The sequence below is a fragment of the Ranitomeya imitator genome, chromosome 1 (assembly GCF_032444005.1).
Source record: "Ranitomeya imitator isolate aRanImi1 chromosome 1, aRanImi1.pri, whole genome shotgun sequence".
NCBI classification, from domain to species: Eukaryota; Metazoa; Chordata; class Amphibia; order Anura; family Dendrobatidae; genus Ranitomeya; species Ranitomeya imitator.
Window position 1 is genome coordinate 71,078,529 of NC_091282.1, and position 27,167 is coordinate 71,105,695.

General features: G+C 47.4%; 1 protein-coding gene across 15 annotated transcripts in view; it reads right to left on the reverse strand.

Moving 5' to 3' along the window:
- Window positions 1-26,327, reverse strand: part of UBAP2 (ubiquitin associated protein 2) — an 81,186-nt gene extending 54,859 nt beyond the window's left edge. For 7 of the 15 annotated variants that reach the window (XM_069747713.1, XM_069747675.1, XM_069747684.1 and 4 more), the window contains exon 1: window positions 26,134-26,225. Coding sequence is in view for 1 of the 15 variants with exons in the window: in XM_069747598.1 (XP_069603699.1) it covers window positions 26,005-26,059 (55 nt within the window). In the remaining 14 variants the exon portion in view is untranslated. The other 8 variants (XM_069747694.1, XM_069747732.1, XM_069747722.1 and 5 more) reach the window with 8 other exon arrangements.
- Between the last annotated feature and the right edge of the window lie 840 nt (window positions 26,328-27,167).

Consider the following 27,167-nt stretch of genomic DNA (forward strand, 5'->3'; position numbering starts at 1 on the left):
CCAACTCAATGCCCTGCCAATGTGTAAAAGTTTAGAATGCCCAGACAACTCAAAGCCCTGCCAATGTGCAAAAGTAAAACAATGTCCGACCAACTCAATGCCCTGCCAATGTGTAAAAGTATAGAATGCCCAGACAACTCAAAGCCCTGCCAATGTGTACAAGTATAGAATGCCCAGACAACTCAATGCCCAGCCAATGTGTAAAAGTTTAGAATGCCCAGACAACTCAATGCCCTGCCAATGTGTAAAAGTTTAGAATGCCCAGACAACTCAAAGCCCTGCCAATGTGCAAAAGTAAAACAATGTCCGACCAACTCAATGCCCTGCCAATGTGTAAAAGTATAGAATGCCCAGACAACTCAATGCCCTGCCAATGTGTAAAAGTTTAGAATGCCCAGACAACTCAAAGCCCTGCCAATGTGCAAAAGTAAAACAATGTCCGACCAACTCAATGCCCTGCCAATGTGTAAAAGTATAGAATGCCCAGACAACTCAAAGCCCTGCCAATGTGTACAAGTATAGAATGCCCAGACAACTCAATGCCCAGCCAATGTGTAAAAGTTTAGAATGCCCAGACAACTCAATGCCCTGCCAATGTGTAAAAGTTTAGAATGCCCAGACAACTCAAAGCCCTGCCAATGTGCAAAAGTAAAACAATGTCCGACCAACTCAATGCCCTGCCAATGTGTAAAAGTATAGAATGCCCAGACAACTCAATGCCCTGCCAATGTGTAAAAGTTTAGAATGCCCAGACAACTCAAAGCCCTGCCAATGTGCAAAAGTAAAACAATGTCCGACCAACTCAATGCCCTGCCAATGTGTAAACGTAAACACTGCCTGACCAACTCAATGCCAATGTGTAAAAGTAAACACTGCCCGACCAACTCAATGCCCTGCCAATGTGTAAACGTAAACACTGCCCCACCAACTCAATGCCAATGTGTAAAAGTAAACACTGCCCAACCAACTCAATGCCCTGCCAATGTGTAAACGTAAACACTGCCCGACCAACTCAATGCCAATGTGTAAAAGTAAACACTGCCCGACCAACTCAATGCCCTGCCAATGTGTAAACGTAAACACTGCCCCACCAACTCAATGCCAATGTGTAAAAGTAAACACTGCCCAACCAACTCAATGCCCTGCCAATGTGTAAACGTAAACACTGCCCGACCAACTCAATGCCAATGTGTAAAAGTAAACACTGCCCGACCAACTCAATGCCCTGCCAATGTGTAAACGTAAACACTGCTTGACCAACTCAATGCCTTGCCAATGTGTAAATGTAAACACTGCCCAACCAACTCAATGCCCTGCCAATGTGTAAACGTAAACACTGCCTGACCAACTCAATGCCAATGTGTAAAAGTAAACACTGCCCCACCAACTCAATGCCCTGCCAGTGTGTAAATGTAAACACTGCCCCACCAACTCAATGCCAATGTGTAAAAGTAAACCCTGCCCGACCAACTCAATGCCCTGCCAATGTCTTAGGTAAACTATGTCCAACCAATTTAACTTCCCTCTGCTGGTCTTACATTTACAACTGTGTATTTCTTCATGAACTTTTTGTTCAGATCAGAAGTGTCACTATTTTTCCTGGCAAACTTTTTTCCACTAAATATTTTGATCAAATTGCCCTATTTTTCAAAAATGTTTTGTAGTTTCACATGTGTCTTGCATTGTTGTATTGTTCCTGCTTGCCTGGCAGAAGCAAAGATGACTTTGGTATCCTGAAAAGCGTAAAAAGCTGCAGAAAAACACAGAATTTATGCTACATGCATACACGACCTTAATGTTTTCACTGCAGTTTCCCCTCCTTTTTCGATGTGTCTTGTTGACGATTTAAAGCTGCGATTAGCACAGAAAAGTTAGGGTATGTTTCCATGGTCAGGACACGCTGCGTACAGCCGCAGCGTCCAGATGTTGCAGCATAGTGGAGGAGCTGCGTCCAAAGCGCTGCATATACGGAACATGGAAACATACCCTTAGGGTATGTGCACACGTCAGGATTTTCTAGCAGAAATTTCCTGACAAAAACCGGACATTTCTGCCAGAAATCCGCATGCGTTTTTTTCTGTGTTTTTGGTGCGTTTTTTTCCCCAAATGCATAGAATAGCGGGAAAAACGCAGAAAATCCCCAAAATTAACGAACATGCTGCTTTTTTTCACCGCAATGCGTTTTTTTGCGGAAAAAAACGCATCATGTGCACAAAAATTTCAGAATGCATTCTAAATGATAGGATGCATATGTCTGCAGTTTGTAATGCGTTTTTATCGCGGAAAAAGGCAAAAAAAAAAAACAGAACGTGTGCACACAGCCTTAGGGTTCTGACCTTAAAATACATTAGCAGAGTTTTCACAGAATTCTATATATTAAAAAAAAGCTACAAAAAATGCATAGTTCAAGAAAAGAGGATTTGCGTTTTTAGAGATGTTGTAGATTTTCTGCACACACACAAAAAAAAAAAACATGAAAAAAAAAAAAGATCCCCACAGTGTTCACCTTAGGCTATGTGCGTTTTTTTCGGCCGCTTTCCGCGGGGGAAACGCTTAAAAAAACGCATACATAAGCATCCCATCATTTTTAGTGTATTCTGCAATTTTTGTGCACATGATGCATTTTTTTTTTCGCATCGCGGTAAAAAACACAGCATGTTCATTAATTTTGCGGATTTTTTGCGTTTTTCCCACTATTTAATGCATTGGGAAGCTCCGGAAAAAAACGCGCAAAAAACGTACGCGGATTTCCTACAGAAAAAGTCCGGTTTTGTTCAGGAAAAATCTTGACGTGTGCACGTAGCCTAATAACTCTCCACCTACACTCCTCTCCTAGCAGCAGAATGAGGGATGATCTAACACCGTTCTCTGGATAGAGACACTGTCAGGCTTTGCCGTAAAAAATAAATAAATGACAAACAAAAAAATTACAACGATTTCTAAGCACATTGTGCATTTCTGCAGCGTAATTCTCCCTGGTGACACATCACTGCAGACTGCTCTGATCCTCGGACCCAAGCACAGGCAGGAAATGAAAGGCTCGGAAGCAGGAGACATCCCGAAATAACCCATCCGAAGGCTTCCTACTACCGGCACTGATGCAGCCCGCTGCTGTGTTTCAGATCGGACTCATACTGCCTGTAGTTTGGGCAGTTTTCATTTTCATCCCGCTGCATTCAGCTACGTGCAGGTTAGTGACGCTATTAACATGCAAATTACCTCCATACCTGCAGTTTAATAGCGTTATCTCTGGTGACAGGTTCCCTTTAAAGAGTAAGGGTACCGTCACACTATAACATTTCGATCGCTACGACGGTACGATTCGTGACGTTCCAGCGATATCGTTACGATATCGCTGTGTCTGACACGCAGCAGCGATCAGGGATCCTGCTGAGAATCGTACGTCGTAGCAGATCGTTTAGAACTTTCTTTCATCGCTGGATCTCCCGCTGTCATCGCTGGATCGGTGTGTGTGACACCGATCTAGCGATGCGATCCAGCGATGCGTTCGCTTGTAACCAGGGTAAACATCGGGTAACTAAGCGCAGGACCGCGCTTAGTTACCCGATGTTTACCCTGGTTACAAGCGTTAAACTAAAAAAAAACAAACAGCACATACTTACATTCTGGTGTCCGTCAGGTCCCTTGCCGTCTGCTTCCAGCACTGTGACTGCCGGCCGTAAAGTGAAAGCAGAGCACAGCGGCTGTGCTTTCACTTTACGGCCGGCAGTCACAGTGCGGGAAGCAGAGACTGCAAGGGACCTGACGGACACCAGAATGTAAGTATGTGCTGTTTGTTTTTTTTTAGTTTTACGCTTGTAACCAGGGTAAACATCGGGTAACTAAGCGCGGTCCTGCGCTTAGTTACCCGATGTTTACCCTGGTTACCCAGGGACCTCGGCATCGTTGGTCGATGGAGAGCTGTCTGTGTGACAGCTCCCCAGCGACCACACTACGATTTACCTACGATCACGGCCAGGTCGTATCGCTGGTCGTGATCGTAGGTAAATCGTATAGTGTGACGGTACCCTAAAGGTACCTTCACACTGAGCAACTTTAGAACGATAACGATAGCAATCCGTGACGTTGCAGCGTCCTGGATAGCGATATCGTTGTGTTTGGCACACAGCAGCGATCAGAATCCTGCTGTGACATCGTTGGTCGGAGCAGAAAGTCTGGAACTTTATTTCGTCGCTGATCACCCGCTGACATCGCTGAATCGACGTGTGTGACGCCGATCCAGCGATGTCTTCACTTGTAACCAGGATAAACATCGGGTTACTAAGCGCAGGGCCGCGCTTAGTAACCCGATATTTACCCTGGTTACCATTGTAAATGTAAAAAAAAAAAAAACAAACAAAAAAAAAACACTACATACTCACATTCCGGTGTCTGTCGCGTCCCCCGGCGTCAGCTTCCCTGCACTGTGTCAGCGCCGGCTGGCCGTAAAGCAGAGCACAGCGGTGACGTCACCGCTCTGCTTTACGGCTGGCGCTTACAGTGCAGGGAAGCAGAACGCCGGGGGACGCGACAGACATCGGAATGTAAGTATGTAGTGGTTTTTTTTTTACATTTACAATGGTAACCAGGGTAAATATCAGGTTACTAAGCACGGCCCTGCGCTTAGTTACCCGATGTTTACCCTGGTTACCCGGGAACTTCGGCATCGTTGGTCGCTGGAGAGCTGTCTGTGTGACGGTACCTTAACTCTCATTGTATTGTTTTTCTTTCATGAATCAATAGTGTTATTGAAAATAAGAACCTTTGCAATATATCTTATCGGAGAAATTTGGCCATTTCTCCTGGACTGACCAGTGTCCCAATTCTCCAATCACGGGTAAAATCTGTCGTCAGTGATCACCGTACATACTTTCCCATTACTGAGATAGGAGATGACAGCTGGTGCTCATAAAGTTCTATGGAGAAGTGTAAGTGACGTTCCAGGAGAACTAGTGGCGGAATCTGTGTATATGCACAAAGTTTTTTTAATTTATTTTTTAAAAAAAGCTCTTCGGAGCAGGATCATTACAAAAATTGCCTGACAAATTGTCAAACAGCTTAAACGGCTCTTCCTATTTATTTCTATGACAAAACCAATTTGTTGGTCACATGCTCAGTCTTTGGAGCTTTTTTTTTTTCTTTTCTTGCGTTGAGGTTCTTTTTAAAAAAAAGTGTATAGAATCAACTACAAACTAGGCAATCAGAAAGCTGCAAAGATACCGCTTTGGGGGGAAAAAAAATAAATATCCAGAACGCTTAAAAATTCAAGATATAAAAAACACCCCCCAAAATGATCTCCACTAGATCACGTAAAAAAATAATAAAATCCATGTGCACATACCCTAATACAGTCTGTTTGGCAAGAGAGAACATACCTCACAGCACATGGGCCTGTAGTTCCTCTAAAAAGCAGGGAATACCCAGCGCCCCACCTCCCTGGAAGGCCGAAATCTGAGCGTGGGCTTCATAAGGAACAGTTCACATATGTTTAAAATGGAAAAAGTCCTCCTCATTGCTGCGGCTCAGCTCTAATTTCTCCTCTAGAAGTAGCTGCAGCTGTTTTCCACACCCAGGCTGACCTCAATCCCAGACAGCGGACCCCCCGGCCGCTCCGCGTGAGCAGCACATTAGAGCACAATGCATGGCCTATGTGCGGGGTCCTCCATGATCAGTAAGGTGGGCAGATTCCAGGGAAGTGGGGCCTCACGGATCCGGATCCCTGGAATCCCCTTTGTTTGGGCCTGCTGCCGTAGACTGCAGGTATACAGGGGGTGTCCATACATTACAATTTGTTCACGGCACAACGCATTTATAGGGTAAAGCTGGAGTCACACATAACGATATCGTTAACGATATCGTTGCAACGTCACGCTTTTGATGACGCAGCAATGATCCCGCTAACGATCTCGTTATGTGTGACAGCGACCAACGATCAGGCCCCTGCTGGGAGATCGTTGGTCGTTGGGGAATGATCAGGACCATTTTTTGGTCGCTGATCACCCGCTGTCATCGCTGGATCGGCGTGTGTGACGCCGATCCAGCGATGTCTTCACTTGTAACCAGGGTAAATATCGGGTTACTAAGCGCAGGGCCGCGCTTAGTAACCCGATATTTACCCTGGTTACCATTGTAAAAGTTAAAAAAAAAAAAAAAAAAAAAAAACAGTACATACTCACATTTTGATGTCTATCACGTCCCCCGGCGTCCACAGGGTTAAAACTGCTTTTGGCAGGAGCGCTGCTAATGTGTCAGCGCCGGCCGTAAAGCAGAGCACAGCGGTGACGTCACCGCTGTTACTGCCGGCGCTGACACAGTCAGTGCAGGGAAACTCTCGGCAGCAGCGCGTGCATTAGCAGCGCTCTTGCCGAAAGCAGTTTTAACCCTGTGGACGCCGGCGGGGGACGTGACAGACATCAGAATGTGAGTATGTACTGTTTTTTTTTTAACTTTTACAATGGTAACCAGGGTAAATATCGGGTTACTAAGCGCGGCCCTGCACTTAGTAACCCGATGTTTACCCTGGTTACCCGGCGATTTCGGCATCGTTGAAGACAGTTTCAACTATGCCGAAGTCGTTCCCCTGATCGTTAGTCGCTGGAGAGAGCTGTCTGTGTGACAGCTCCCCAGCGACCACACAACGACTTACCAACGATCACGGCCAGGTCGTATCGCTGCTCGTGATCGTTGGTAAGTCGTTTAGTGTGACTAAAGCTTAAGTTCACACCAGAGGGGTTTTCAGGAGTTTTTTTTCTTTTGGCAGCAATACCGCTTTCCTTTTTCTTGCTGCCGTTTTGGAATGCTAGATTTGTCTCTTGTGTATGCTGATAAAGTTTAGCGTTGAAGAAGGAAAAAAAAAAAAAGCCCTATTCTATAGAATCAGGTTTTGGCCCCAAAAAATACAGCAAAACCTGATACTGGCGGTTTTTCACCACCCATTCATTTCAAAGGGTGAAAAACGCTGAAAGAAGTGATTCTCCATTGTGCAAAAAAACATGCAAAGCACAAAATGCTGAAGAAAAAAAAAAAAAAAAATACAACAAACAAGTTGTATGCATAAGATTTCTGAAATCTCAGGGTATGTGCACACGTTCAGGCTCTCTTGCAGAAATTTCCTGACAAAAACCGGATATTTCTGCCAGAAATCCGCATGCATTTTTTTCACCTTTTTTGGGGAGTTTTCCCAATGCATTAAATAGCGGGAAAAATGCAAAAAATTTGCAAAATTAATCAACATGCTGCTTTTTTTACCGCAATGTGTTTTTTTCCCGGAAAAAAAGCGCATCATGTGCACAAAAATTGCAGGAAGCATTAAAAAACAAAAATGATGGGATGCTTATGTATGCGTTTATTTTTTAAGCGTTTCTCCCGTGGAAAACGGCAAAAAAAAGTGAAAAAAAACCACAAATCCTGAATGTGTGCACATAGCCTCAGACTTTGCTGTTAGGCTGTGTGACCATGTTGCATTTTTTTTATGCGTTTCTGCCACATTTTCTGCTGCAGCGGAAATGCTAAAAAGCACTTAAAAACCGCATTCCCATGCAATCCTATGGGATTGCGCAGTTGCTGTGCCCATGCTGCAGAATCGCATAGCGGTAAAATCCGCAGCATGTTCATTATTTTTGCGGAATCGCGGCGATTCCGCCGCCATAGGATTGCATTGAAATGCTCACTTTACGCATGTGGCTATGCCCACCATGCCTAAAGTGAGTGCTTCATGTGCGGATGGTACCCAGGATATGAAGGAGAGCAGACTCTTGGGAACCATATTCATGTTAAAAAAGAATTAAAATAAAAACAGGGATATACTTACCATCTGACGGCCCCCGGAGTCCTCCCGCCTCTCAGCGGTGCACGTGGCGGCTTTCGTTCCCAGGGATGCATTGCACGAATCACTTGAGATGATGTCGCAGCTACGCAACCGTGACGTCACAAAGGTCCTTCGCGCAAAGCGTTCCTGGGAACAGAACACACCGGGAGCGCCGCTGAGATCAGGGGCCGTCGGAAGGTGAGAATATCCATATTTTTTATCTTTTTATTATTTTTAACATTCTATCTTTTACTATTGATGCTTCATGGGCAGCATCAATAGTAAAAAGTTGGTCACACTTGTCAAGCACCAAGTCTGACAACTGTGACCAACCTGTCAATCACTTTTCCAAGCGATGCTTCAAACCGCTTAGAAAACACAAGCATTCTGCAAGCTAAAAACGCTTGCGAATTCCGCATGCGTTTTACCCACGGCAGGGAGATGCGGAAATGCTGACATTTCTGCAACGTGGGCACATAGCCTTACTGTAAAACACAGCTGAAAATTTGCATTAAAAAACATGCTGCAAAAACACCCAGCGTGCACTTGGCCTAAGGGGTCATTCCAGTTTAAAAACCCCAAACACTTTAGATAGCTGATGGCCGAATGATCATCCAGCTGATTGCTAGCTCACATGACTCTCCCCATACACCGCTGCACTTGGCTCAGCACCCACATGTTTTGGTGAATGGTGGGCATCCCAAAAGTGAGACCCCAACCAATCTACAAATTACCACCTATGGATAAGTGACAACTTGATTAAAGGGGTTGTCAAGTGTAAAGAAGCCATCACTCACCAATTATGTAGGTGACAGCAGTTTAGAGCAGAGGACACGAGCCCACGGTTCTGGGGATCAGCGTGGGTCCCAGTAGTGGCATCGAGACCATCTGACAGTGGACAATGGACAACGTACTTAGACTGGTCTGTATAAAGCCGATTCATGACTTACTCCTCATACACATACAGTTGTGCTCAAAAGTTTACACACCCTGACAGAATTTTTGCTTTCTTGGCCTTCAGAGAATATGAATGTTAACACCAGAACTTTTTTGGCGCCGCGGCTGTGTGACAGTCACAACACATGCATGGAGAGCCCAACAGCTGATCATCGGGAGCGCTCCAGGTATCCAGGTTATAGCTTGCCGAATAAGGAGGGAGCTGAACATATTCGCTCATCCCTAGTCAGAATGGCCGGATAATCCTGATATTAAGATGACTATTTTACAAGACCAGATGAGGAGGGGGAGAGCTCATGTGTCCAAGTGTATTCAGTCTAAGGGCTCGCTCCCACTTGTGATTAAATTGGACGAATGCTATCAGATTAAAAAATGGACTGCATTTCTACCAATTTAATCCTATGCGTCTGTTCTCAATGGTTTTCTTTTCCCAGTCCGATCACATTACGATCGGACAGGTGAAAAAAATGCAGCGTGCTGTGATTGCATCCCAAATTCATATCGCAAGCTCCCGTATAAGGCTATGTGCACACGTAGGAAGGGTCCCTGTGGGTTCTCCCGCAGCAGATTTGATAAATCTGCAGGGCAAAACAGCTGCGGTTCTCCCTGCAGATTTATCACGGTTTGTCTTGCGGTTTCCGCTGCGGGTTTTACTCCTGCACTTGTTTTACTATTGATGCTGCATATGCAGCATCAATAGTAATGTTAAAAATAATTAAAAAAAATGGTTATACTCACTCTCCGATGTCCCGATCTCCTCGGGGCTGCACGCGGCGGTCCGGTTCCAAAGATGCTATGCGAGCAGGACCTTCGTGACGTCACGGTCATGTGACCGCGACGTCATCGCAGGCCCTGCTCGCATAGCAACCCTGAGAGGTGAGTATATCATTTTTTATTTTAATTTTTTTTTTAACACAAATATGGTTCCCAGGGCCTGGAGGAGAGTCTCCTCTCCTCCACCCCGGGTAGCATCTGCACATGATCAGCTTACTTCCTGCATGGTGGGCACAGCCCCATGCGGGAAGTAAGCGGATCAATGCATTCCTATGTGTGCAGAATCGCGGCGATTCTGCACAAAGTGACATGCTGCGGAATGTAAACCACTGCATTCCCGCACGGTTTTTTCTGCAGCATGGGCACAGCGTTTTCGGTTTCCCATAGGTTTACATTGAACTGTAAACTCATGGGAAACTGCTGCAGATCAGCAGCTGCAGAAACGCTGCGATTCCGCAGCAAAATCCGCAACGTGTGCACATGCCCTAAGTCTATGGGTGGTGTGAAACAGCACAGTGCACGCGGATATCACCTGAGTGCAGAGCAATTCCTGCTGGTGCCGGCAGCAGAAATGGAGAAATTCATTTCTCCGTCTCCTCTGCAGCTGTGCTCCAATACTCTCATGCGAGAGGATCAGAGGACAGACACTCGTAGCAGTGCAGGTACTGAGTATCATTGGTATATCACATCTGATGCTCTCCCATCGGATGTGACCCGCTAGTGGGACCCCGGACTAAACATGACTGACAGCTGCAGCTTGTACTAAGCAGTGTGAGATCTCAGCAGCAGGAGGGAGAAGGGACACTGAGGAGCTGTCAATCGGGCAAGGTGGAGGGAGACAGTGTAAAATGTAATATTGCATTAGGCCAGTCTCACACGTCCAGATAATTCCGGTATCGGAGAAAAAGGTACCGGAGTTATCAGTGTCCGTGTGTTCACGTAGGCCATCCGTGTGATGTCCGAGAGTACGTTTTTAGGGTCCGTGAGCTGTGCGTGTTGTCCGTGTATTGCAACAATTTTTACAATTTTAACCCTATGACAGGAAAAACGCACACGGACAGCATCCGTGTGCGGTACGTGTTTACACGGACCCATTGACTTTAATGGGTCCGTGTGATCCGTGCGCTCCCATGAACACTGAAATGTCTCCGTGTTTTGTAAACGGACACACGGTCCGTGAAAACACACTGACATCTGCAGAGACACATTTATTTTAATGTGTCTACGTGAGTCAGTGTCTCCGGTACGTGAGGAAACTGTCACCTCATGTACCGGAGCCACTGACGTGTGAAACCGGCCTTATGCAGTAATTCAGAGGTGGATTTTCAGAGTCAGTATACCAGCCTAATCAGGTCTAACACATCAATGTATGCAGTTTATATGGTGACATCTGACAAAAGAGCCACTATAACATTACATAGCTAAGACTATATCGATGAGATGTGCACATTATGGCCATTTTCAGAAATTTACAAAAAAATAAAAAAAGTATAAGCCTTAGGCTGCCATCACACTAGCAGTATTTGGTCAGTATTTATAGCCAAAACCAGGAGTGGAACAATTAGAGAAAAAGCACATTAGAAACATATGCACCACTTCTGCATTTATCACCCACTCCTGGTTTTGGCTACAAATACTGATGTAAAATACTGACCAAATACTGATAGTGTGACCGCAGCCTTACTCTGACCAAATGCAAATGTCCAAAGTGTTGTGACATGACCACAGCAGCCAACGGCCGAGGGGACATTCTGTTTGTGGCAAGAGGTGGGGTATCAAGATGAAAAAGTGAGCGGTAATTGCAGTCTTCACCAGTCCACTTGTAGCCCACGTGACGTGACCTAAACACAGACAAAGCGGCTCACGCAGGGGTTTGTGTGTGGCGCACAAATAGCTTTCTTAAAGGGGATACCCGGGACTAAGCGCTAACAGACAGGTGCTTGCTACAGTACATACCTGCCTGTTTTGCCTGATGCTGTTCTCCGCCGAAACAGAGCGGTCAAAGACTTCTGCTGACGTTACATCAGAGCAGCGGTGTCTTTTCCTGCTGATAAGCCGGGACTACTGGAGTCATGCTGATTGACAGCTGGCTCCCTGCTGCCTATGTGGGGGAAGCCTGCTGTCAATCACCATGACACCAGTAGTCCTGCCCTGTCAGCAGGAACAGAAACTGCTGGTCTGTTGACAGGCAGCAGCTGAATCTGCGACAGGAGAAGTCAATGACCATCGCAGACCATTCCCTCACGTAATCTTCGCTCCTCCCAAGACCTCCTACTCTCCTCCACACTTATTCGTTCCTCACACAACCGCCTCCAAGATTTTCCCTGAATATCCCCCATCCTCTGGAACTCCAAGCCTCAACACGTCCTATTATCCACCACCCTCGGATCCTTCACACGGAACATGAAAACCCATCTCTTCAGGAAAGACTACAGCCTTCAATAACCATTCTGCCGCCTCACCAACCACCCGAGCTGCCGCCTCACCACCCGCCCGAGCTGCCGCCTCACCAACCACCCAAGCTGCCGCCTCATCACCACAGCTGCCGCCTCACCAACCACCCAAGCTCCCGCCTCACCAACCACCAGAGCTGCCGCCTCACCAACCACCAGAGCTGCCGCCTCACCAACCACCAGAGCTGCCGCCTCACCAACCACCAGAGCTGCCGCCTCACCAACCACCAGAGCTGCCGCCTCACCAACCACCAGAGCTGCCGCCTCACCAACCACCAGAGCTGCCGCCTCACCAACCACCAGAGCTGCCGCCTCACCAACCACCAGAGCTGCCGCCTCACCAACCACCAGAGCTGCCGCCTCACCAACCACCAGAGCTGCCGCCTCACCAACCACCAGAGCTGCCGCCTCACCAACCACCAGAGCTGCCGCCTCACCAACCACCAGAGCTGCCGCCTCACCAACCACCAGAGCTGCCGCCTCACCAACCACCAGAGCTGCCGCCTCACCAACCACCAGAGCTGCCGCCTCACCAACCACCAGAGCTGCCGCCTCACCAACCACCAGAGCTGCCGCCTCACCAACCACCAGAGCTGCCGCCTCACCAACCACCAGAGCTGCCGCCTCACCAACCACCAGAGCTGCCGCCTCACCAACCACCAGAGCTGCCGCCCCACCAACCACCAGAGCTGCCGCCCCACCAACCACCCAAGCTGCCGCCCCACCAACCACCTAAGCTGCCGCCCCACCAACCACCCCACCTCCCGCCTCACCAACCACCAGAGCTGCCGCCTCACCAACCACCAGAGCTGCCGCCTCACCAACCACCAGAGCTGCCGCCTCACCAACCACCAGAGCTGCCGCCTCACCAACCACCAGAGCTGCCGCCTCACCAACCACCAGAGCTGCCGCCTCACCAACCACCAGAGCTGCCGCCTCACCAACCACCAGAGCTGCCGCCTCACCAACCACCAGAGCTGCCGCCTCACCAACAACCAGAGCTGCCGCCTCACCAACCACCAGAGCTGCCGCCTCACCAGCACCACCTGAGTTGCTGCACCCTCGACCTTCTGTCTCTTCCCCATTATCCCATAGAATGTAAGTCTGCAAGGACAGGGTCCTTTCCCCTCTGTACCAGTCTGTCATTGTAAATTTGCTTACTGTAAACGATATCTATAACTTTGTATGTAACCCCTTCTCATGTACAGAACCATGGAATTAATGGTGCTATATAAATAAATAATAATAATGACCGGCGCCAGGTACAACAAACAGGCAGGCAGCTGTTCTTTAATGCAAGTCTTTGAAGTTTGTTTTGGTTCTCATAAACTTGCATTTGAAAAGCACCACCCAAAAGAGTGTGAGCCGCCAAATCTGAAAACCGGTCATGTGAGGAGATGACCAAAGTAGCGCTGGAAACCAGCAATCAGTAAGTATATTAATACATAACTACATAAAGTGCATAAGGTGTAGAGTGAAAACATTATGGAGGCTTTTTTAAGGCCTTTTTTTGTGTATATAGACAAAGGAGAGGCCCCCCTTAGAGGACTGAATTGTGACTAATACAATGAACACCACAAAACCCAATATCCTCTCAAACTCATCAATGTCCGTGCATGCGGGGAGTTGTACTTTTGCGAAAGCTGCAACTTGAAGACCACTGATGTCATACATGGAGATCTAATACAAGGGGTATTCTGGAAGGAAGCATCTATCGCCTATCCACTGGAAAGATGATGAATTCCAGATTACTTCGCCAGTATAAATGGCCCCCATCTATCATTGCCACCAGCTACAAGACCACGACTAGAAGTCCAATGGTGCTCCATTCAAACTGTGAGGGTCCCCAACAGGGTGGATTTGATTTAAATCTAACTGATTTAAATCACGATTTAAATCACTAGTCAGTAAGGCTTGATTTAAATCAGTGATTTTAAATCAAAGTTTCTACCTAACTGAATTTGACTCCGCAGAGGTCCCAGCCTCTTCTTCACGGCAAAAATGTTACAACATGAACAGAGTTGAGAAAAAGACCTTAATCCTATTGTTCTACAAACCTATGAATACAGAATCAACCCCTTCAGTGCCAAGTCCAAGAAGTTAGACAATATGTTTCTGATTGTTTGGAGTGGAATAGATCTGCACAACACAAGAAGAATGTGAGTCATCTTCATCACCGCACTTCTCATGATGTTGCCTCATTCGCGCCACCAGGCCTTGCATCTCTTTGTTGCATCGTTTGCATTTTGCACGCATGCCTGCCTTACCGATAGGCGAAGGAGCTTCATTAAAATATTCCCAAACTGGGTCTCTTTTACGGCCTGCTGCCATTATAAGGAAAGAATGTAATAAACCTCAGATCGTACACACAAACAGATCCAGACTTGTCTGTCTGTGGCTATGCTGCAGTATTGTGCTCAAAGTTTCACTTTCATTTTCTTGTCTGCTTGCCCTTCCTCCTCCTCACACTTAGATTCACATTCTTCTTGTGTTGTGCAGATCTATTCCACTCCAAACAATCAGAAACATATTGTCTAACTTCTTGGACTTGGCACTGAAGGGGTTGATTCTGTATTCATAGGTTTGTAGAACAATAGGATTAAGGTCTTTTTCTCAACTCTGTTCATGTTGTAACATTTTTGCCGTGAAGAAGAGGCTGGGACCTCTGCGGAGTCAAATTCAGTTTTGAGAACTGCGTAAGTAAAGCGAGCGTCTGTGATAATATAGGAGAGAAACTGCCCACTAATCCTACAGAAACCTCTGGAAGAGCATGGCATTGTGAATGTTACACATATACAGCCTTTATTCTACTGAGTTAAACAACTCAGCTTTATCTCATGATGGAAGAACCTTTGGATGGTAAAATATTTTCCTCAAAAAGCAGTTTATTGCAAAAAATCCGATTTAAATAAAAAAAATCCGATTTAAATAAAAAAAATCCGATTTTTTTGATTTTTTTTAAAAAAAAAACACATTGATTTTTATCCACCCTGGTCCCCAACGATCTGCCATTTACCATCTATCTAGGCCATAGGGGATAGATGCTCCTGGATAGAATACCCCGTTAAATTAAATTGCAGCTAACACAGCTGTCAGTAGAAGACCCTAGCAGCAGGGCATAGGATGATAGAGTGTCGCTACTAAAAAAGCTGGATTTCTGGATTTAGCGGTTGTCTTTGTAGCCTGATCCATAAAACACAGTTTTATCTTCTAGTCTATGGATTACAACCCCTTTAAGACTGCTTTCACACACCATTTTTTTTCCCCGTCAGGTTCAATCCGGCGAATTTTGAAAAAAACGGATCCAGCGAATGATACCGCCGGATCCGTTTTTTCCCCATAGACTTGTATTAGCCACGGATTGCGCCGGCTGGCCACACGAATTGTTCATCTGGCAGTGGGAAAAAAACGTATAAAGTTAGGTTTGTCTCCGGCACAAAACCGGACAGCGCCGGATCCGGTGATGTCCACTACAATGGAACCCTATGGCGCAGGCTCCGTCAAATGACAGAATCTGGCGACGGATTACATTTTTTTAAACTGAGCATGCTCCGATTTTTTGGGGATCCAATTAGCTGGATCAACAAGTAGGATCCGTCGAAAAAATGGATCCATCGCATCAGTTTTTCACAATCAGCAACGGATCCATTTTTTTCAACATTCGACAGATTGTGCCTCACAGTAAAAAAATGATGTGTGAAAGCAGCCTAAGTATTCCTTCAACTAAACAAAAATATGTACCAACATAGAAAGTGTGTGCAACCTGCAGCGCCATTGTGTTCAGCCCCCCAAACATCAGGCTTTGCAATGTCGGTAGGCAGAAGAGAAAGCATGACGAGCACTTATCAGAAGTGTGCGGATTGCTGTGTAATTCTGCTCTGCACACCGCCTATCCTGGCCCTGCTGTAACCAAACTGGTCTTTATATGAAGCTCATTCAGATGTCTGTGAAAACCAGTCCATGCTCGGACTGGCGGCGGGTCTCCTGACCTGAACTCATCAGCCTTATAGCCATATATGAAGTTGCAGAGTTTGGGTCAGTAGACCCGGCCAGTCCATGCATTGCTGACCTATTATAACGGACATCTGAATGAGCCCTAGGAGGAATTCTGATGCCATGCTGAAGTAGTAACTCTTCCACTCCATCCCATTCCCCAATCAGGTAGGTTGCATTTTTGAGACTCCTACCTACCAGATTTTACAGCATATACCCTCGATTTGCTGTGCATGGCTCACATGGGAACATCTCCAAGCTTTATTGTGGCCCTTGAGTTGCAAGATCTAACAACATGGCCATTGAAATCAGGAGAGGTTGTGCACGCCTGGGCTACAGGTAACACCAGAGGGACCTGTGACAGTTACAGGAGGTATTCCCATATGAGACAATTATGAGCCACATGATTAGCCCTTATTGTTTGAAAGATGCGGGTCTTGGTCCTGCATTTATCTCAAGAACGGAGCTTTGTCTTTTGCCCCCGTGAATGTAGAGGTGCCCCCGATTGGTGGAGATCTCCATGGGAGTTCCATAAATAGTCCACCCCAGCACACCGGCTATTTTCAGAATTTTCATAGAGCTGAAGGCAACCTCTCTCCATTCATGGTGGTGGAATGAGCAGTGATAAAGGGAAAGGTGGAACCATAAAGTGACCTTAAAGAGGTTGTCCACTACCGTTTCATTGATGACCTATCCTAAGGTCATCCATGTCTGATCGGCCGTGGTCAGACACCCCGCCGATCAGCCGTTATCAGTGTCGGCATCCGGAAGTACTTACTTGCCGACCTGGCCGTCTTCTGGTAGTGGCTCGGTACTACACATCTACTATTCCAATCAATAGTAGGGGGATGTGTAGTACCCTGCGACGGCCACTAGCAGAAGAGAGAGCAGCACTTCTTACGGCGGCACCGATAAAAGCTGATCGTGGGGGTGCACGGTGTCGGACCCCAGCCGATCAGATACTGATGACCTCTCACAAGGATACATCACCAATGAATAATTAGTGGACAACCTACGGTATTTAAGCCACAGTAATGGAAATAGTATCTTTCCCATCTAAACCTGCATTTCTGCAGTGCATTTATGGCACTTGTGATTGATGAATGCTGACAGTGTGCAATATGCACATTATCATGATTTATTATCATCACATGACTGTAGGTGGTATGAGATTTGCATACTTGCGGTCTCATCTTTACCAACTTCTTTTCGGTCTTCTGAGACAAATGCTCAAGTTGCCAACAAAGCAGAATCCCGACTGTGAGGATGTCGCACACTATCAAAATACAGTAGTATGCAGTTCTATAGAGCCCTTAAAGGTATGTGCACACAGCATCATTTAGGCTGTGTGCACACGTAGCAGATTTTTTGCGTTTTTCGCTATAAAAACGCTATAAAACCGCGAAAAAAACGCTCACATTAAGCATCCTATTTAATAGAATGCAATCCGCATTTTTTGTGCACATGCTGCATTTTTTTCCTGAGCGGATTCGCATTCCAGAAAAAAACGCAGCTTGTTCATTAAATTTGCGGAATCGCGGGGATTCCGCACACCTAGGAATGCATTGATCTGCTTACTTCCCGCATGGGGCTATGCCCACCATCCGGGAAGCAGATCATGTGCAGTTGGTACCCAGGGTGGAGGAGAGGAGACTCTCCTCCACGGACTGGGCACCATATAATTGTTAAAAAAAAAAAAAAAGAATTAAAATTAAAAAATCGTGATATACTCACCTTCAATGGCCCCCGGAGTCTTCCTGCCCCTCAGCGCTGCACGTGGCCGCTTCCGTTCCTGTAGATGGTGTGTGAAGGACCTGCGATGACGTCGCGGACACGTGACCGCGATGACGTCGCGGTCACGTGACCGCGATGTCATCGAAGATCCTGCACACACACCATCTATAGGAACGGGAAGCCGCTGAGGAGATCGGCTGTTTGCGGTAGGTTTTTTTATTATTATTTTTAACATTCTATCTTTTACTATTGATGCGGCATAGGCTGCATCAATAGTAAAAAGTTGGTCACACTTGTCAAAACACTGTTTGACAAGTGTGACCAACCTGTCAATCAGTTTTCCAAGCGATGCTACAGATCGCTTGGAAAACGCTAGCATTCTGCAAGCTAATTATGCTTGCAAAACGCTAGTTTTCTGCGGGAATATGCATGCCAATTCCGCATGCGATATACCCGTGGCAGGAGGCGCAGAATTTCCACGGAAATTTCCACGGCAATTCTGCAACATGTGCACTTAGCCTTAGACTCCGGTGTACCCATCGAGATTTTGAAGCAGAAGACGTTACAGAAAACCGCCGACTGCGTTATTCTTTAAGACTCTTCGATGTGGACTGTTCTGCAGATTTAGCAGCGTCTTAACTGTATGTAAACTAGTGGGCGGATTCCTCAAAAAGACAACACAGCAAGACATTTTGACATTACAGTGCATATTTTAGGCCCTTTTAGGTTTTTCATTTATTTACTGCTTTTTCAAGTGAAATTTGCCTGAAAAAGACAGTCTTCACATACTCTTAAAAGTGGAGAAAGCAAGAAATGTTGCACGGTATAAGATAAAATGATACTCCCATGATAGTTCCCTCTTGCTGACTGCGTCCCTCTGATCTTGTAGACTTGTCCTGGTGTGTGCAGTCGCCACATCAATCACTGGCCTGCGTTGTGAGGACTGCATGTTCAGTACTGCCAAGATCAGAGATTGGCTGCAGCGGTCACGTGTGCTCATGGCGCGCGCATCACAGCAGGACAAGTCAAAAAGCAGATTAACGTGGCAAGGCTTTTACCAGGTGTATACAAGTTTTCTTTTTTTAATTATTTTATTTTAAAGAGGTGGACAACTACTAACTGAAAAAACTTGCTAAAGGGAACCTGTCATGTAAAATAATGCTGTTAATCTGCAGATATGGGGTTAATATACAGGTTAATGTTTTGACACCACACGGCCCATACACTGACAGTCCAGCTGCCAGGAGGAAATTAACTTTATTCCCCCCCCCCCCGGCAGTGTTCGGCGTTCAGCCATCGCTCAGTGTAAATCCGCAGGAAAAACGTGGTGTTTTTGCCCTGCGGATTTATTAAATTCGCTGCGGAAAAATCTGCAGTGGACCATTCTACGTGTGCACATACCCTTAAAGTATTTATCCAGCACCATCCAAAGCTACTCACTTCTCCTGCCGCCCTATTCTAGCTAACATGATTCCTGCGTGATTCCAGACAATCGTTCACGCATTTCGGGAGGTGTGCAGGTGGTAAATTGATGGGCATTACTCCCTCCTAAGACACAAGCGAGATGCTCTGGACGTCGCTGAATACACTCTGTAACCCAAGGTATAAAGTTACAAGGGGCCACCCTCTGTGATGATCAGAATAAGGCTACTTTCACACATCAGGTTTTTTGTTTCAGGCTAAATCCGGCGAATGTTGGAAAAACTGGATCCGGCGCAGATTGTGAAAAACTGATGCAACGGATCCGTTTTTTTGACGGATCCGGCTAGCCTATCTAGATTATTGTATAAAATAAAATTGGAGCATGCTCAGTTTAAAAAACCGGATCAGGACGCCGGATCCGCCATTTTCTGCACCCAGCACCTTCCGGCTCCCATAGGTTTCCATTCTAGCAAATAGCCGGAAGCGCCGGCGCTTCAGGCTTTTTTGCCGGAGACAAAAAAACGTTACAGTAGACGTTTTTTCCAGACGCCGGAATAGAGTGTACGCCGGATCCGGCATCAAACCGGAAGGAACGCTGGGCCATCCGGTGCTAATACAAGTCAATGGGGGGAAAAACGGATCGGGTTTTTATTTTTTCCGGTTTTTCTCCCGAGAGCCGGATTAAGCCTGAAACAAAAAACCTGATGTGTGAAAGCAGCCTAAGTCTGTGTGAAATATAATTACTTCAGAGGCCTCTGTAAAAAGCCCTTACTGGGGCCATGTGGGATTAGAACATGGGCTCCTACATGACTCGACCATTATACAAAGCCCCAAGTCCTCAATATCAGTGGTAACGAGAGTCCAATTAGTAAAGGGCCCCAAAAAAGGTTATACACAGACGCAGTTAAAAAGGGGTTCCATGTCTGCTCCTGGTATGGTCTCCATTGAGGGGGGGGGGGGGGGGGGGGGGGGAGGGCAATTTACTGCAAAAATGTAAAATGAGTATTGACATGTGATTCGTTGTACATTTGTTATGGTTAATAAAAATTAACATCTGATGAAAATAAAAATGGGGCTCCATATACAGTGGGTACAGAAAGTATTCAGACCCCTTTACATTTTTCACTCTTTGTTTCATTGCAGCCATTTGGAAATTCAATAAAGTTCATTTTTTCTCATTAATGTACACTCTGCACCCCATCTTGACTGAAAAAACAGAAATGTAGAAATTTTTGCAAATTTATTAAAAAAGAAAAACTGAGATATCACATGGTCGTAAGTATTCAGACCCTTTGCTCAGTATTGAGTAGAAGAACCTTTTGAGCTAGTACAGCCATGAGTCTTCTTGGGAATGATGTAACAAGTTTTTCACACCTGGATTTGGGGATCCTCATCCATCCTTCCTTGCAGATCCTCTCCAGTTCCGTCAGGTTGGATGGTGAACATTGGTGGACGGCCATTTTCAGGTCTCTCCAGTGATTCTCAATTGGGTTTAGGTCAGGGCTCTGGCTGGGCCAGTCAAGAATGGTCAGAGTTGTTCTGAAGCCGCTCCTTTGTTATTTTAGCTGTGTGCTTAGGGTCATTGTCTTGTTGGAAGATGAACCTTCGGCCAAGTCTGAGGTCCAGAGCAGAGGTGTCAAACTGCATTCCTCGAGGGCTGCAAACAGGTCATGTTTTCAGGATTTCCTTGTACTGCACAGGTGATAATTTAATCACCAACTCATTATTTGTGTAGGTGATTAAATTATCACCTGTGCAGTACAAGGAAATCCTGAAAACATGACCTGTTTGCAGCCCTCGAGGAATGCAGTTTGACGCCCCTGGACTCCAGAGCATTCTGGAAGAGGTTTTCATCCAGGATATCTCTGTACTTGGCCGCATTCATGTTTCCTTCAATGACAACCTGTCATCCTGTCCCTGCAGCTGAAAAACACCCCCATAGCATGATGCTGCCACCACCATGTTTCACTGTTGGGATTATATTGGGCAGGTGATGAGCAGTGCCTGGTTTTCTCCACACATACCACTGAGAATTATCACCAAAAAGGTCTATCTTCGTCTCATCAGACCAGAGAATCTTGTTTCTCATAGTCTGGGAGTCCTTCATGTGTTTTTAGCAAACTCTATGCGGGCTTTCATATGTCTTGCACTGAGGAGAGGGTTCCGTCGGGCCACTCTGCCATAAAGGCCTGACTGGTGGAGGCTGCAGTGATAGTTGACTTTGTGGAACTTTCCCCCATCTCCCTACTGCATCTCTGGAGCTCAGCCACAGTGATCTTGGGGTTCTTCTTTACCTCTCTCACCAAGGCTCTTCTCCCACGATTGCTCAGTTTGGCTGGACGGCCGGGTCTATGAAGACTTCTGGTGGACCCAAACTTCTTCTATTTCAGGATTATGGAGGCCACTGTGCTCTTAGGAACCGTGAGTACTGCAGACATTCTGTTGTAACCTTGGCCAGATCTGTGCCTTGCCACAATTCTGTCTCTGAGCTCGTTGGCCAGTTCCTTTGACCTCATGATTCTCATTTGGTCTGACATGCACTGTGAGCTGTGAGGTCTTATATAGACAGGTGTGCGCCTTTCCAAATCAAGTCCTATCAGTTTAATTAAACACAGCTGGACTCCAATGAAGGAGTAGAACCATCTCAAGGAGGATCACAAGGAAATGGACAGCATGTGACTTAAATATGAGTGTCTGAGCAAAGGGTCTGAATACTTATGACCATGTGATATTTCAGGGTTTTTTTTTATTAAGTTTTCAAAAATTTCTACATTTCTGTTTTTTTCAGTCAAGATGGGGTGCAGAGTGTACATTAATGAGAAAAAAATAAACTTTTTTGAATTTACTAAATGGCTACAATGAAACAGTGAAAAATTGAAAGAGGTCTGAATACTTTCTGTGCCCACTGTACCTATGTGTGACAATTGAAGGGCTCCTACTCGCTACACAACACTTACGGGGCTCCTATAAGCAAAAAACACCATTAAGCAGAGAATTACACCGGTGACTTAATATATAAAGCAGAGAAGTCCTGGTGAAATTTACCAGGGACCACCCTAGAGTGACTTTGGAAATGCGTCCCCTGCGCAATTTCAGGGACTCCTGTATGGTAACTAAAGGTACAGTGGGGCAAAAAAGTATTTAGTCAGTCAGCAATAGTGCAAGTTCCACCACTTAAAAAGATGAGAGGCGTCTGTAATTTACATCATAGGTAGACCTCAACTATGGGAGACAAACTGAGAAAAAAAAAATCCAGAAAATCACATTGTCTGTTTTTTTATCATTTTTTTTGCATATTATGGTGGAAAATAAGTATTTGGTCAGAAACAAACAATCAAGATTTCTGGCTCTCACAGACCTGTAACTTCTTCTTTAAGAGTCTCCTCTTTCCTCCACTCATTACCTGTAGTAATGGCACCTGTTTAAACTTGTTATCAGTATAAAAAGACACCTGTGCACACCCTCAAACAGTCTGACTCCAAACTCCACTATGGTGAAGACCAAAGAGCTGTCAAAGGACACCAGAAACAAAATTGTAGCCCTGCACCAGGTTGGGAAGACTGAATCTGCAATAGCCAACCAGCTTGGAGTGAAGAAATCAACAGCGGGAGCAATAATTAGAAAATGGAAGACATACAAGACCACTGATAATCTCCCTTGATCTGGGGCTCCACGCAAAATCCCACCCCGTGGGGTCAGAATGATCACAAGAACGGTGAGCAAAAATCCCAGAACCATGCGGGGGGACCTAGTGAATGAACTGCAGAGAGCTGGGACCAATGTAACAAGGCCTACCATAAGTAACACACTACTCCACCATGGACTCAGATCCTGCAGTGCCAGACGTGTCCCACTGCTTAAGCCAGTACATGTCCGGGCCCGTCTGAAGTTTGCTAGAGAGCATTTGGATGATCCAGAGGAGTTTTGGGAGAATGTCCTATGGTCTGATGAAACCAAACTGGAACTGTTTGGTAGAAACACAACTTGTCGTGTTTGGAGGAAAAAGAATATTGAGTTGCATCCATCAAACACCATACCTACTGTAAAGCATGGTGGTGGAAACATCATGTTTTGGGGCTGTTTCTCTGCAAAGGGGCCAGGACGACTGATCCGGGTACATGAAAGAATGAATGGGGCCATGTATCGTGAGATTTTGAGTGCAAACCTCCTTCCATCAGCAAGGGCATTGAAGATGAAACGTGGCTGGGTCTTTCAACATGACAATGATCCAAGGCACACCACCAGGGCAACGAAGGAGTGGCTTCGTAAGAAGCATTTTAAGGTCCTGGAGTGGCCTAGCCAGTCTCCAGATCTCAACCCTATAGAAAACCTTTGGAGGGAGTTGAAAGTCCGTGTTGCCAAGCGAAAAGCCAAAAACATCACTGCTCTAGAGGCGATCTGCATGGATGAATGGGCCAACATACCAACAACAGTGTGTGGCAACCTTGTGAAGACTTACAGAAAACGTTTGACCTCTGTCATTGCCAACAAAGGATATATTACAAAGTATGGAGATGAAATTTTGTTTCTGACCAAATACTTATTTTCCACCATAATATGCAAATAAAATGTTAAAAAAACAGACAATGTGATTTTCTGGATTTTTTTTTCTCAGTTTGTCTCCCATAGTTGAGGTCTACCTATGATGTAAATTACAGACGCCTCTCATCTTTTTAAGTGGTGGAACTTGCACTATTACTGACTGACTAAATACTTTTTTGCCCCACTGTATGTGGCACCTGAAAAATCTCAGGTAAAACGCGGCTTCATGTTAAACACGGCTCCCATGTGGTACCACCCTGCACGGTGACCTTAGGTACAGTTTTGCCCCTGTGAAGTACCAGGGACTTCTATATAGTGAGTAGGGAGATGTGGTCCTTGGACAGTGTGTCAGCTACAATGCGGCTCCTGCTCGGTGACCTGGGGTACAATGTGGCCCCCCTGTACGGAACCAGAGCCCCCTGCACAATGACCTGGGGTACAAATGTGGCCCCCTGTACAGTAACGGGGCCCCCTGCACAATGGCCTGTGGTACAATATGGCCCCCTGTGCAGTACCAGGGCCCCCTGCACGATGACCTGGGGTAGAATGTGGCCCCCTGTGTGATTATCTGGGGTACAATGTGGCCCCCTGCACGATGACTGGGGGTACAATGTGGCCCCTTGTACGGTACTAGGGCCCCCTGCACGATGACCTGTGCTACAATGTGGCCCCTTGTACGGTACCAGGGCCCCCTGCACGATGACCTGGGGTACAATGTGGCCCCCTGTGCGGTACCAGGGCCCCCTGCACGATGACCAGGGGGACAATGTGGCCCCCTGTGCGGTACCACGACCCCCTGCATGATGACCAGGGGGACAATGTGGCCCCCTGCGCGGTACCACGACCCCTGTATGATTATCTGGGGTACAATGTGGTCCCCTGCACGGTACCGTGGCCCCCCGTGTGATGACCTGGGGTACAACGTGGCCCCCCGTGTGATGACCTGGGGTACAACGTGGCCCCCCGTGTGATGACCTGGGGTACAACGTGGCCCCCCGTGTGATGACCTGGGGTACAACGTGGCCCCCCGTGTGATGACCTGGGGTACAACGTGGCCCCCCGTGTGATGACCTGGGGTACAACGTGGCCCCCCGTGTGATGACCTGGGGTACAACGTGGCCCCCCGTGTGATGACCTGGGGTACAACGTGGCCCCCCGTGTGATTATCTGGGGTACAACGTGGCCCCCCGTGTGATTATCTGGGGTACAACGTGGCCCCCCGTGTGATTATCTGGGGTACAACGTGGCCCCCCGTGTGATTATCTGGGGTACAACGTGGCCCCCCGTGTGATGACCTGGGGTACAACGTGGCCCCCCGTGTGATGACCTGGGGTACAACGTGGCCCCCCGTGTGATGACCTGGGGTACAACGTGGCCCCCCGTGTGATGACCTGGGGTACAACGTGGCCCCCCGTGTGATGACCTGGGGTACAACGTGGCCCCCCGTGTGATGACCTGGGGTACAACGTGGCCCCCCGTGTGATGACCTGGGGTACAACGTGGCCCCCCCGTGTGATTATCTGGGGTACAACGTGGCCCCCCGTGTGATTATCTGGGGTACAACGTGGCCCCCCGTGTGATTATCTGGGGTACAACGTGGCCCCCCGTGTGATTATCTGGGGTACAACGTGGCCCCCCGTGTGATTATCTGGGGTACAACGTGGCCCCCCGTGTGATTATCTGGGGTACAACGTGGCCCCCCGTGTGATGATCCGGGGTACAATGTGGCCCCCCGTGTGATTATCTGGGGTACAATGTGGCCCCGTGTGTGATGATCTGGGGTACAATGTGGCCCCCTGTGTGATGATCTGGGGTACAATGTGGCCCCCCGTGTGATGATCTGGGGTACAATGTGGCCCCCCGTGTGATGATCCGGGGTACAATGTGGCCCCCCGTGTGATGATCCGGGGTACAATGTGGCCCCCCGTGTGATGATCCGGGGTACAATGTGGCCCCCCGTGTGATGATCCGGGGTACAATGTGGCCCCCCGTGTGATGATCCGGGGTACAATGTGGCCCCCTGTGTGATGATCCGGGGTACAATGTGGCCCCTGGGCAGTATCAGCGGACATCTCGGGTCCCCGTACTCAGTACAGGGGTGTTCTCCCCCGATCAGGGCCATGGAGCCGGCGGGCAGGACTGCGGCACAATGCGGGGGCTCCCCACCCTCCGGAGACCACACGGCGCCGGCCCGGCCTGCTCTCTTTGTCTAGTGACCGGAGAGGGAGGAGCCGCCGCCATCACTAGGCCGCAGACCACCCACCGTACTGAGGGCTTCACATACCGCGCGCCCCACCGGAAAAGCCCGGCGCCCGGTATTACCGGGAGAATATCGGGAGAGCGCGGACTCGGTAAGCACGGTGCCCGGTGATAACATCACTGACAGCTGACCCCGTACACGACGTCCCCGGTTACTTGCTGTCCCCCTCCGTCGCCGCCGCCGCCTCGTACCTGCAGCACAATGCGCCTCACAAAGCAGCAGCAGCAGCAACGGGCGCCGTCACCTGACTCCTCCCCCAACGTCACCCGGCAGCGCCGACATCTTTCCCGGCCGTGACGTCATTCGCATGCGACAACCGCCCTATAGCCAGACAACGCTACCGATCCCCGGGGTATGACTCACCGAGCCCGGGCCTCCGCGTCCTCACCCTCCCCTCACCAACAAGAAAACACGCGCTCCGCCCCTTTCTATCTGTACCTTCACTGAGAGCAAGGGGTGGGCGCGTCCTGATGACGTCAGCAATGCGCTGTGCTGGTTGCTAGGGGTGACCATGCAGGGAGCCGGCCTGTGAGTGAGAGTGTCTGCCTCCTCCCTTTGTGTCCCTGCACACCATAATAATGTGCTCCTCCCCCTGCAGAGGAACTAGAGGTCCCAGCACTCCCTGCCTGCTGGCTGACTAGTCCAGTGTGCTGGCACTTACATTTCCACCAGACTGACTGTGGAAAGGGATTGTCTTATATTAGGAGTATAAATAGTTGTGTAATAGTAAGATATAATCTACGCACCGCTGCACTTGTGTGTTTTTCCTCTTTGTTTTAGGGGTTTTTGTTTTCACGGCATTCAGTAGTAAGAATGACCCTAAAGCCGTGTTCACACCAGTATTTGGTCAGGAGAGGAACAATCAGAGGAGAAGTAAAATATAAACACGTCACCACTTCTGTATTTATCACCCGCTCCTGGTTTCAGCTTACAAATACTGAGGTAAAATCCTGAACGTGTGAACACGACCTCAGCATGATTCTCCGGATCAGTACGATCACTGCGATACCAAACATACAGATATTTTATTTCAAGGGGTTGTCCACGCTTAGGGCTCATGTATGGAGTCACTCTGTATGACCAGACTTGTGAATCCTCATAGCACACTGTCAGGATTCTCCAGTGTTATCGCAGGTATGTGATTTGCATATCTGTGGTCACATGTCAATTAGACTTGCGTAGCATCATTTCATATAAAAGATTTTAAAAAGGCTGGACACGTCTG